The sequence below is a fragment of the Drosophila subobscura genome, chromosome O, assembly GCF_008121235.1.
Source record: "Drosophila subobscura isolate 14011-0131.10 chromosome O, UCBerk_Dsub_1.0, whole genome shotgun sequence".
Taxonomy (NCBI): domain Eukaryota; kingdom Metazoa; phylum Arthropoda; class Insecta; order Diptera; family Drosophilidae; genus Drosophila; species Drosophila subobscura.
The window spans coordinates 20,609,056-20,622,266 of record NC_048533.1 but is presented as its reverse complement, the minus strand read 5'-3'; the positions used below and the strand labels follow the sequence as shown (position 1 = coordinate 20,622,266).

The following is a 13,211-nucleotide window of genomic DNA, read 5'->3' as shown; positions in this document are numbered from 1 at the left end:
TGGGCCTGGTCTGTGCAAAAATTAGCAAAGCAAACGGGGCTCTGGTGCTGCAGTTTACTTGCCATTTAAGCGCCACACTCGACAGCTGTGTTTGTCAGTGGCACTTGCCCAACAACCTGCAACAACAACAGAGGAGCACAAGTGGCAGCAACCTTGCAACATAGCCGTAGCCACAGCAGCCCCAAAAAGTTTTATTATTTTTCCTTCGTCTTGTGATTGTTTGTTTGCTTTTTGTCTCTGGAAATCGTTGTAGCCCTTTCTTGCCTGGTTAAATATGCTTAAGTGAATATTAGACAAACAATAAATAGAAAAGAAGACGGAGACGGAGACAGGACGACAAGTGGCAAGCAGCAGGGGGAAAGACGGGGCAGAGGAGAGCGCCAGGGAAATGCCTCCACCCAATGGGGTAATTAGAGAGCAAGAGATTGAGCAGTGACTTGAATAGAAATGCTAACTCCACTTGCCACACAAATTGACGTGCGCTGCAGCACTGTTTCCGCTCCTATTTTAACGTATTTCTTTTGAAATTTCATTTTTGTCTACTCCTATTTGTGCCGCTGTTAAAGGTCTCTGTTAACCGTTTTCAACAGCTGTTAACGAAATTAACATAAAATGCGGCAGGTGGCAGCGCAAAATATGCTAGATGGCGCCACAAAAGAACTTTCAAGAATTTGTTTGTGGCTGTCCCCTCTGGCTGAGAGTAATTGAAAATCAAAACAGAAAGAAGATCTAAGCTAAAGCTGTCTCTTCGCAGTGGCCATCACTGTTAAGGAAATATAATGTCAAATATCGAAAGCGTTATTGGTTTTCATTTGAACTTGCTTATTTGCTTATAGCTCTGAATCGATTCTTCTGCAGCAACGGCGTGCAACGGTCATAGCAGCCACTGGCTGCCAGCCAGTTCTGATAGTTTCATAGCTTCCATAATTTGAAAGATGTTCTGTTCATGCTTGTTTCGTTAACATGTAAATGTTAAATTAATGTAATAATATTCGAGGCCGCGCCACCTATTTCTTTGCACACAAAAGCAAAAGGAAAAATTATTTGCAATCTTTTGCGGACGATCCAAGGTATTTAAATACTTATTTTTCTCTATTAGCTTCTTGTTTGCTATAATAATTAAATCGGATCAAATTATTGTTTCAGTGGTGAAAGTCTTTGCAAGCTAGCAATATCAAATAGAACATACAAATCAAGGCATTTGATTTAAGACTACGGTATATTTACGGTATATTTTGAATATGAAATGGTATATTTACGAGTATATTTGGCATATTTTATCGATAATTCCGTGGTCACACTGACCTAACATCAACAGTGTTTATATACCATGAATATTACCTTTTTGAAGGATGCGATCTATTTACTATTTTGATTGTTTTTTTCACTGTTTTTATTAATTTTCTTTTTATTTGTCAATCGAGTCGATTGAATCGACTCCACACTATCGGCCACTATCGAGACTTTAAACCATCGATAGTACCGATTGTGCCATCGATAGTTCCCACCTCTAATCAACACGTGCGCGCATATTTTGCGCGATTCCTTTTACTTTAAGCACATTTTAGCAATAAACTAATAGATAATTAACTAACTGCAAGATGTCGATCAGAGAGAAGCTGCTGATGAAGAAGATAGTGAAGCGCGAGAAAATGAAGAAGGAGCTCTCGCAGAAGAAGGGCAAAAACAAGCAGCAGCCGCCCGTGGCAGCGCCAGCGCCGCCTCAACAGAATGGGAAAAAAGTGAATAAAAAGCAACAGAAACCAAAAAAGGGACCTTTTGCGATGGAAGAAGGTATGAGTAAGGAATGCGTGACACTGTGGAACTGCTTTAACTATGTTTTATACCCCACAGATGATGATTTGGAAGATGATTTCCAGAGCGCACCGCTGCTGCCCAAGAAGAAACAACAAAAAAAGAAGCCGCAAATTCAGGTGGCAAACTCTGACTCGGACTCCGACGAAGAAGATGAGGATGAGGAGGATATTGTGATGAGCGACAGTGAGGAAGATGAGGAAGAGGAGGTCTCGCCGCCACCGAAGCAAAAGCAGCAGAAAAAGAAGCCGCAAATTCAAGTCGCCAACTCAGATTCAGATGAGGACGAGGACGAGGAGGCGGATGACGATTTGAATGAAGATAGCGATGAAGATGAGGACATAGAGGAGGAGGAGGAGTCCGACAATGAAGGTTAGTAAATGGACAACTGAAAGACGTGAGGTTTCTTGGCACTTAATGATGATTTAAAGGCGAATTTGAGCGGCCATTGGAACAGCGAGTTACTGCTGCCAGTGTGCGGGCATGAAATTAATTTATAAACCCACTGAAAAGCAATTCATTTGGCAACAGCTTACCCCTGCTTACAGTGTATAAATAATCTGTGTATCCCTTGCAGCTGCTGCACCCGTGCCTGCCAAGAAAGTCAAGCTGCTGCCCAACAAATCGAAGGAGCAGAATGGCGAGTCCAGCCATGACGATGTGCCCTTCACCGTGGAATCCTCGCTGGCTTCGCTGGACCAACGTGACTCGGATGATCGCGCCTTCAGTTCGCTCAAGGGCGCCGTCTCGGAGGCCACGCTGCGCGCCATCAAGGAGATGGGCTTCTCGGAGATGACCGAAATCCAAGCGAAATCGCTGACGCCGCTGCTCAAGGGACGCGATCTTGTGGGTGCAGCGCAGACAGGCTCCGGCAAGACGCTGGCATTTTTGATACCCGCCGTGGAGCTGATCAACAAGCTGCGCTTTATGCCACGCAATGGCACGGGCGTTATTATTATCTCCCCGACGCGTGAGCTGTCCATGCAGACATTTGGTGTGCTCAAGGAGCTGATGGCACATCATCATCACACGTACGGCCTCGTCATGGGTGGCTCCAATCGTCAGGTGGAGAGCGAGAAGCTGGGCAAGGGCATCAATATACTGGTGGCCACACCGGGTCGACTGTTGGATCACTTGCAGAACTCTCCCGACTTTTTGTACAAGAATTTGCAGTGTCTGATCATTGATGAGGTGGATCGGATATTGGAGATTGGTTTCGAGGAAGAACTAAAGCAAATTATTAATCTGCTGCCAAGTACGTAGAATTTTAGCCCTTAAATCTTTTCAATTGTCATCAATTTTGCTCTCTTTTTGTACCCAGAACGCCGTCAGACGATGCTCTTTTCGGCCACACAAACGGCGCGCATTGAGGCGCTCTCGAAGCTGGCCCTCAAGTCGGAGCCCATCTATGTGGGCGTGCATGATGATGAGGTGACGGCCACTGTTGATGGTCTCGAGCAGGGCTACATTGTGTGCCCGTCGGAGAAGCGGCTGCTCGTGCTCTTCACCTTCCTCAAGAAGAATCGCAAGAAGAAGGTGATGGTCTTCTTCTCGTCCTGCATGTCCGTCAAGTACCATCACGAGCTGTTCAACTACATTGATCTGCCGGTGACGTCCATACACGGCAAGCAGAAGCAAACCAAGCGCACGACGACCTTCTTCCAGTTCTGCAATGCCGAGACGGGCATTCTGCTCTGCACAGACGTGGCAGCTCGTGGGCTGGACATACCGCAGGTCGACTGGATTGTGCAGTACGATCCACCAGATGATCCCAAGGAGTACATTCACCGTGTGGGTCGTACGGCTAGAGGATCGGGCACGTCGGGCCACGCGCTGCTGCTGATGCGACCGGAGGAGTTGGGCTTCTTGCGCTACCTCAAGGCGGCGAAGGTGCCGCTGAATGAGTTTGAGTTCTCCTGGCAAAAGATTGCCGACATACAGCTGCAGGTGCGTACGAAGAGAGTTCAAACTGGAGTCTCGTTTCATGCATAATCTTCCCCTTTGCAGCTCGAGAAACTGATAGCCAAGAACTACTTCCTAAATCAATCAGCCAAGGAGGCCTTCAAGTCGTATGTGCGCGCCTATGATTCGCATCAGCTGAAGCAAATATTCAATGTGAATACGCTGGATCTGCAGGCGGTGTCGAAGAGCTTTGGATTCCTGGTGCCACCCGTGGTTGACCTCAAGGTGGGCGCTGCCAAGCGACAGCGGCCGGAGAAGCGTGTGGGTGGCGGCGGTTTCGGTTACTACAGACAAATGAATGACACATCCGCCTCGAAGCAGCGCCACTTCAAGCAGGTCACTCGTGACCAGGCCAAGAAATTTATGCGTTAGTGAATTGTGCGAATAGTTTGTAAGACCCAAAACCAATTTAGATACCATTGTGTATATTGTACAATCTTTTGCTTTTAATACTTGTATATGAGGTGAATATATACACATAAACCGATCCGATGTTCACGTAACTTTAACCACTTTTGGCAGCCGCATCCCACTCGAAACTCGCCTCATCTCGACACGCGGATGTGGCTTCTCCTTATTTGTCTTTCGCTCGCGCTCTGTTTGTTTCAAATGTTTATTGTTGTCGCTGCCCCAAATTTGGCACCAAAATGTGTTGTGTGGGTGAGCTGCTGCCAATGCTCTCAAAACTGTGTGCCAAATAGTCTGTAGTTCGATAATCGAACGTTTAATCAATTGGGGGCGCCCACTGCACGCTGCGTTGGGGCCAATTGAAACAGCATTGAGCTGCCTGCCCGTACCAGTGATCAATTTTCTAATAAAACAAGTTTCTCCCCCCCGAAGAGTCACCCACGAAATAAAATAAAAAACTAAATGCGCAACCTAATGAAACCAAAAACGTGGGACACTGAGACGATCGCACGGACAGCCCATCAAAATGTAGCAGCAAATTGGAAGTTGGACGGGGTATGGGACGTGGGCGTGGGCTGAACGAATGTCTAAAACCAACAACGCCGTACGCTCACTGCGTTTCGCTACACCTCAAGCAGCGCAGCGCGGCTCCAACGATAGATTTCTGTGAATGAAAAGCCATGGTCCACCCGTCGCCCCCTCGGTTCGATTCATTCATGCAACACAGCAGATCGAAGTTTAGTTTGTGGCTTTGTGCTGGTTATAACCAATCAGCTGGCTTCAGTGCATAAAATGCAAAACTCGAGGGGGACTTTATGAATGAATACAAAGGGGGGAAGAGAAGCGTGGAGGGGGGCAGCTCCACCTGTGGGCTGCTGCCTGTCTGTTGTGACACAGAAACTGCATGGCGTGCAGGCGACAAAAGTGGTGGTAATTGTCTTGAAGTTGTAAAGACTTTTACGATTCTTTACAACGACTTAATTTCGATTAGAGTTGCACATAATATGAGTCACTCCACAAAAAGATTTCCTTAGTTACATACTTCGTTTCTCTGCTTTCAGTTTTATGTGTCGCCTGTGCCCTTTTTATTTTTCTCCTTCTTGTGTGTTGTCTCATCTCCTTGGTCAATTTACAGTTCTTCTTGTCTTCTGTCCCTGCAATTGCGGTACTCGTGTGAGAGAGAGCGAGAGGAGTGAGTGGTGATTCGCTCAGAGAGGATCCAAGGAGCGAGAAATTGAGCGTCGAGCGTTTGCCTGTGCAGTGAGTGTGGGTGAGAGAGGGAGACAAATGATAACTGCGTCGCAAATAATTGTCTTTGAGCTCTGGTTTGCATGCAAAAATGTACGAAACAAAACTCTCGAGCACAGTGGCAAACCGTCTTGGACATTTTAGGGTGTTGTCTTTGATTTCCTGCTGCCTGCCTGCCTGTGTTTGTGTGGGTGTTAGAGACACAGAAGGCGCAGGCTCCCCCCTCCAGCCATGTAATGCAGCGAAAACAACTACAAACTGGTTAATAGCCCGGCTACTGCCTGCCCGCCTGTCTTTTCGCCAACATTCTGCTAATTACAATCGCACACGGGCTATAGCCTGACTGCGGTTTTTCTGTGTCGGCTATAAATTAACCAATGAAATGCATAATTTGGCGGCAAACACAACAGCCGCAGCCACACAAAGCCAAATTTGCATTTGTGACCATAAAACGTGCGACATACAGAAAAGGCAATCCGCACAACCAAGGATAATGCGATAGAGTGTGAACACTGACTGGCTGGGGAGCGCACTTCCTTATACGAACTGCGTCTCGTTTTGGAACTCTTTGGCCTGTCCGAAACAATTGAAATAAATTTCAGAGATCACAGATCAGATCTGACCAATGATGCATTATAATAACTCACGCCTCGCCACAGTTTTATTTCTTGACAAAGTTGTGTGAAAATTTCAAAACATTTTCCTAGAGACAGCCAAGCACTTAACAGCTGCTAGAAATTTTGTTGTTTTAGGATTTATTTTTTTGTCAGAAAAAAAAAACTGAAAGTGCTACCTAAAAGAAAAAATATATCTTCAATAAAAAGCCAAAGGCCTAGAGAGATTAAGCGGCCCACGGGAAACATTAAGATCGCCCCGCCATCATGCCACAAACAGATGTGCTGTCCAAAAAATGTTTTCGTAGGTGTAAAGAGATTGGAAAGGGCTTTTAGATTGGAGGCTTTTGTAGATTGTAAATCGAAAATCCATAAGCAATACAATGTCTTCATCTTTACGCCACATTGACACATATTTCAATGGCAATAAAACTGGATAACGGCCCACACACAATGACCATATGACCATAGCCCCATAGCCCATACCCCTGGCAAGTGCACCACAAATTTGGCAGACTTGTCGGGCGAGATCAGATGTGGTGTGGTGTGGTCTGGTGGTGGGCGCCTGCTTGTCCGCCTGCCTGCTTTCCAATGTCCACGTCCACTCTAAACTTTCTCGTCTCATTTAAGTGCATGCGGGTGCTGAACACACGGAAGCCGCAGACGAGCCAAAGTCAACTGAAAACAAGAAAGAAAGGCTGAAACTTTAGGGGCAGGCGAAGTTTAAGATACACTTCGATAATGATTACTAAATGATTTTTCACTAAAATGTTACAGCAAAATGTGTAAAAATAATTTATAGAGTACAACAAATCTTGCATTATGTTAGGGCTAATCGTCGTACCCCTCTCAGCCAAGTGTACAAATGAAAAATTATATATTTTCGCTATGGAAAGTAAAAGTTGTCGCTGGCATAGGGTGGGCTTATATGGTGCGTCGCCAGCCAGCAGCAGCGCCTGCGCCACCATCATCAGACCACTGCGAATGCCAATTTTCCCACATACATTTCAGCATTTGGCTTAAAGGCAAAGGAGTTAACACCAACAAGGTACGGTGTTCATTTGCATGTGCTTTTGGCCAGCCCGCAACTGCTTTTGCCCCCGCATCTATGCACAATGTCGGAGAACAACAAAACGTTTGCTTGGTTCTAATCTGCCAGCAATTTCCGTGCGTAATTAATGCCCTGCCTGCGTCCCTAGCCATACAGTAAATTAAATTATATAAATATAGATGGGTGTATCCAGATTTTTGTGTCATACTAGCTATAATTTAGTTAGTAATACCGCACCATCTAAAATCTCATTCAAATGTAAGCCAACGCGCCAAATTGTTGATCATTTTTCTGCCAGGTGGCAACGCCAGCTTCTTTGTTTTAAAATATTCACTTTGTCAGCAATATTAAGCCTTTAATTTATTAACCCCATGTGTATTTAGCTACATTTGGGATGTCCTATAATTTGTCAACTCAATTATTTAAACTTTAAGCGAAAATATCTGCAATAACCTAAACAGCTGCAACAACTCTATTCGGTGCAATGCGCGAAAATTAGGGTGTGACTGATATTCGAAACGTAGAGAGAGAGCCACACAAGAGAGCGCGTGACGTCACAAAAGGCAGATTGGTGTGGTTTTGTATGGCCGATGCACTAAAACACGTATTTATTGTATGTTATAGGCTAGAATAAGGAATAAAAAGGATTTCCTTCAAAAAAACATACATTTTAGAATAGGTAAATTTGAGAAAAAATAAAAAAGTAAGGTAAAATTACAACCACTATGTACAAATATTTATACAAAAACTTAAAAAAATATACATTTAAACTGCTAAAGCCCTTCCAAAATTATTAGTTGAACTTCTAATTAATTTGATCTTCCCCTCTTACTCCGACTTCTAGTATTATTATTGAAAACCTCCTTGTGTTCAAAACCACACTTGTGACGTCACGCGAGAGCTCAATCGAAAGAGAGCGAATGTCAAAAATGCCACCCTCTCAAACGCACAAGCACGATCGCACACTGTCGAGCTATCGCGCTCTATGCCTCGCATTCAGATTCTTTTTCTCTGTCTTCGCGCTCGGTTCAGCTGTAGGAATAAACGGTAAACGGAATCGCGTTCAAGCAAAGTCCCCGAGATCGATCCCCATTCGTTCTTCTCCGACTCGAATAATAATAAAATAATCACTAGAAAAGGAATCCTCATTCGCTTAAACCATAAGAAGTGTGTATATTGGAACATTTCCAACGCGTATTCCAGTGAAAACCAAATGAAGGCAAACCCTAAACCAAAGAGATAAAACAGACAAACAGCAACGCTGCTGCGGCCCTGCCATCAACATAATCAGCAACTGTGCATATTTCTGCAAAAATTCGAATATACTCGAGCGAATGTCGCACTGGAATCCCTGCAGTTGTGTTAATTAATTTCATTAATTTGTTAAAATACGCTGGAAAATGTGTAGAATAATTTGCATATAAAATTATTTTCCTTTTTGTTGTATTTGCTCTCTCTGCGGGGCTGCAGCAGCCGTGCCTGTGAGTGGGAGCGAGCTAGCAGATATTTTGACATTCTGCTTTCATTCATCTCCGCCGCACTCACGCTCACTATCATATTAACTGCGCTCTCTTCTCTGTCGCCGTCTGGCTGCCTGCGAGAGTGTGTGTGCGTGTGTGTGTGTGACTCTGGCCTGCCTCTTTGCACACACGATCGATCTGCAGCGGCGGCGCTGAGGAATTTTCTGTCTTCTCGCTCTATCTGTCTCTCCTGGCTTTGTGAGTGTTCCTCGCTCACGCAGTTTTTGTCTCGTTGCTGTTACTGTTTCTCAAAGGCAAAAAAATAACCGAAATATTTTGGGTGGAGTTGTTTTCATTCCGTTTTCTCTTCCGCAAATACATAATAATAACACATTGCCCGTTGTGTCTCTCTTTTGCAGTAACGTGTTAAAGAAAATTAAACAAATTGTGCAATAAGTAAATGAAATCAGAGAACAATCAACGAAATAAAAGAATCTCTCAAGAGTAAACAGTTTTCATTTCAAAAGAATAAACAAATCTACAGAGCAACATTCTCTCTCACTTGTTTGCTCTCTCTCTTTCACCTACACCCCCACAAACTCACTCACACACACATACACAAACACAGCAACATAATGAGTGTTTGTGAGAGCAAAGCCGTTGTGCAACAGCAACTGCAACAGCAATTGCAGCAACAAGCAGCCGCTGCCGCCGCCGTAGCAGCCGCTGCCGTCGCACAGCAACAACAACAACAGCAGCAGCAGCAACAACAGCAGCAGCAGCAGCAACAGCAGCCCCCGCAAGTGGTGGTGCCCCATCTGACGCCCCAACAACAGCAACAGAGCACACAGAGCATTGCCGACTATTTGGCCCAATTGCTGAAGGATCGCAAGCAGTTGGCGGCATTCCCGAATGTCTTTACGCATGTGGAGCGACTTTTGGATGAAGGTAAGCACAGAGAGAATATTCCTGTTGCAGAATTTGCCTTGTACGAAGGTAACATTTGGGGTTAATGGGTTAAAGGCACTTTGCTCTCTTCTGCCTTTAAAAAAGGGAAAACCAACTTCCTTTACTCTGTTAACCTTAACAGTTTAGATTACTTTACTAGAGATCTGGCTTTAATGGGTTAAGACCTGCCTGCCACTCTCCGTTTGGTTCTTCTCTGCCCATCTTCTGTCTGTCTCCTTTTCATTCGAGTTCATTCCACCTTACAGCAGAAGAGCGGCGGTTGTTTGTTATTTTTAGTTACTTCCTTTTTGTGCGCCTCTTCGCGAGCGACTCACTCATTGAATTTCTCTCCTTTGGGAATCTATCTCGTTCTCTCTCTCTCTCTTGTTCTGTCTTTGGCCTCCACTCATGTCTTATGTTGCGTTCCCCTTTTGCTTTTGTTGTTCTTATTATGAACTCTTTGTTGACTTGGCCATTCGTACACAACAGAAAGAGAGAGCGCGTGATCAGGGAGTTGAGATGTTCCGTTGCATGTCCCCTCCCTGGGGGGCAGCATCATCATCATCATACTCCACTCAAGAGTTTCGGCTACATTGAAGTGCGGTAAAAGTGTAGCACTGCCGCCGACGCTGCCCACGCCCGAATACCAGCCTTAAGGCAAAGGCAAACACACTTTTTGAGGGAAAACCAACAAAAAGTCAACTTACGGGAAACGAGGCTGGGGCGTGTGTGTCTGCCAGCAAGCCACTACCTGGTCGCATCTCGCAGCGCTCTATAAGTATTTGTGTATCAGTGTACGACTATCTATCTGTGTGTGTGTGTTTGCCCAACATCTGTTGCCCATATGCATATAGAGCCCGTAGTATGGGTCCGCACGGTAATGACAAAATTATGTTGCACAGATCTACACCAAACTACACTACACTACAGCTACAGATACCGATTTTTCGGTTTTGTTTTTGCTTTTAATGTATTCGCATAGCTGCAAACTAGTTTCCCTCTCAACAAATTGTATTTGCTAAAGGCAAAGCGTTGACAATTTGTAAAACTCGTTCGACCACCAGACACAAAAATCACTTAAGAAACAACAAAAAAAGCTAAAACTAAAACAAGAATGTTCCGAGGTAATATTATGGACTAAAGCTATACCCGTTAGACGGATTTTGGGAAATAAAATTGAAGGGAAATATATTTTAGAAGCAGCAAAGGTAAAGGCTTTGATGTAAAGTTTTAATAATTTCATTCCTAAAACTCCTCAAAAATATACATATATTATAATAATCTCACACCTGGAATTCCTTTCTGCTGCCTGCTGCACACGAAAACAGCATACCCTTGCTCTACTAGGGTACGACAATCCCTGCTCTGGTCTCTCGGGAGTAGCTGTCTTATCAGCTTAGTGGGAGTGAGCCACAAGCCACACTCTTGCCAAAATCTAGCACTCGGGGTGCTCTGGGGACCACAGCTTGTACGCTGGACACTGGACGGCAGCTAACGGCTTTAAACTTTTCAACTTCTGCTGCGGGGCTTGGGGGCTGCCTTTTGCCTTTTGCCTCTCCCTCTAGGGGGTTACCTCTGCTAGAAGTTTTTTGTGTTTTTCTCATTTGGCAACTTTCTCTTTTCAATTGCTGTCGTCGCTTGTTGTTTTCTCTGTTTTGTTTTCGACAACATGCGGGTCAAAACGAGGCAAAAACATTTTACATTCATATGTGTGCATGCGTGTCCCCCCCGAAGAACCTTAAAAAAATAGTGACTTGCCATTCCTTTAAAATTGAAAATTTTAAAGTGTTTAAGAAGGATTTTGGGAATTTGGAGATTGGCAGGAATTTAAATGGCTTTAAAGGTTTTATTTTTAGTAAATCTGAAAACTCTTTAACTCTTTAATTTCTTAAAACTGAAAAATTCTTAAGTTGCTTAACATAATTTTGCATATATACTTTTTACACACATATTTGCTCTGTTGCTCGGTTGCGAGAGATCTAATTAGGTTCCTGCCTTACCCCAAGCTGCGGCAGCAACACACAAAACCACAGCAAACAACCAACAACAACATCAACATCAACAACAAAACCCTAGAGACCGACCCCGACGGGTGTTTGAGGTTGCGGTTTCTGCGATGATATTCCAATTGTGGTTGTTGTTGTTGGGGGTGTGCAACAATGTTTGCTTTGGGTTTGTTCCTCTTTGGGGTTCTATACTCATCCGTGGGGCAATACTACCTGTTGGGGCGTCTGTTCATTTAAAATGCACAGCTTGTGATTACATTTGAATAGATATCCAAACCCACACCATGAGAGATGTGAGTGTGTGCTGGTGTGTGGATACAGTGCGGAACTAAATTATAGCTTATAATCTTCATAATTTAATATAAACCAAAAGGATGCTCTTTGGCCATTAACGCTGGGCAATACGAGTTGAGAGATGGTGTGTCCACGATGATCTTACATCACCATCCCATATCTTCCTTCAGATAATTGTAGTAAACCTGTTGGTTGTATTTTTTCCTATCATATTCTTGAATTTTACCATCAAAATTCATCTAAAAACAGAACAGAAGCTCCATTTTTAAGCAAATTTTAATCAGTATTATCGGCAAATTTATGATAAACAGGAAAAAAAAATAGTTTTGATAAGTTTTTGTTAATAATTTCAAGCAATATCATCTCAGATTTCATTGTTACAAAAGCCATAATATCCATAAGAGATTTTTGATAAATATTTCATGGCTAAAATCGATTTTTGGTCGACAATTTACTTAATTTTTCAATTAAATTCGAATAAATAGCATTTGTAGCATTTGAAAAATGTACCCGCAACATTTTTTTTGTAGTTTCTATCTATCTCCCCAACTCTTCAATCATGAAACGCACTGTACAACCACGTACATTTTGTGCATGTAGATATATTTTTCTACATTTTTACTCTTTTTCTGTTTATTTGCCGCGTTTTTTTTTATCGTCGTCTTCATTCCGCTCGACGCTTTTGGCACTGCTGACATAAATTTGTGTTGCTGTGTTGTTTGTTTTTCGGTTTTCTGACTCACGCCGCCGCCCCAAACGAAGGCGAAGAATAAGTTTCGGCGGTCGAGTCGAGTGCACAGAGAGAGGAAGAGAAAGAGAGAGAGGAGATCGGGGCTGGCATTCGTTTGTATTGTATCTGTTAGATAGCTTTTATGACACACGCCGCTGGAGCACGTTTCTTCGGTTTGTAGCCTCTGGTATATCTGTTGCTGCAGTTGTATCTGTATCTGTATCTCCGGACGAGTGCTGACTGCTGGCTGCTGTATTCTGTTTCTCTGTTGGCCTATTCATAGTCGTCGCATTTCGCACAGTTGAAGTGTGCCTAGACTGTGGAAAACACTGGATGGACTGTGTGGAAAACGTCAAGCCAGCAGCACACACACTCGGATTACCGGCGACGCGATGCCGTAGTCCAAGCATAACTGCACGTACTATACGATCCGATCCGATCCGAGAGCCCACAGATCTTTCTTCCATCTTCCGCATGACGTTTGTTTACACTGCCGCTAAAAAAAGAACGCCCAGCTAGCAAACAAAAGCCAACCCATCTTTTTGATACACTTTAGACTTTCTTATGTGTATGATGTATATTTTGATGAAAAAGGAGACGACGCCCCAACCTACACCTGACCGAAATAAATTATATGTAAATGACTGCAGAGCCTGAGGTGTAGCTCTCTCGAAT

At 43.9% G+C, this 13,211-nt stretch overlaps 2 protein-coding genes across 9 annotated transcripts in view; both read left to right on the top strand.

Annotated features, from left to right (window-relative positions):
* Positions 1-1,500: 1,500 nt before the first annotated feature.
* LOC117897576 (probable ATP-dependent RNA helicase pitchoune) lies at positions 1,501-4,173 on the top strand. 2 transcript variants are annotated; one of them, XM_034806529.1, is made up of 6 exons: positions 1,501-1,794; positions 1,855-1,979; positions 2,010-2,187; positions 2,393-3,070; positions 3,137-3,762; positions 3,823-4,173. In XM_034806529.1, exons 1-6 carry the CDS (start codon positions 1,602-1,604, stop codon positions 4,147-4,149), a joined length of 2,127 nt encoding a protein of 708 aa, XP_034662420.1. In that variant the 5' UTR covers positions 1,501-1,601; the 3' UTR covers positions 4,150-4,173. The 2 variants fall into 2 exon arrangements, with proteins under 2 accessions (XP_034662420.1, XP_034662419.1); XM_034806528.1 differs by having other exon boundaries at positions 1,855-2,187.
* Positions 4,174-8,108: 3,935 nt separating this feature from the next.
* The window catches only part of LOC117896132 (protein held out wings), a 37,714-nt gene continuing 32,611 nt past the window's right edge, over positions 8,109-13,211 (top strand). For all 7 annotated transcript variants that reach the window (XM_034804193.1, XM_034804196.1, XM_034804195.1 and 4 more), the window contains exons 1-2: positions 8,109-8,265; positions 8,978-9,506. In XM_034804193.1, the coding sequence (XP_034660084.1) occupies positions 9,194-9,506 (313 nt within the window). In that variant the 5' untranslated portion in view covers positions 8,109-8,265; positions 8,978-9,193. The remainder of the gene's footprint in view (positions 8,266-8,977; positions 9,507-13,211) is intronic.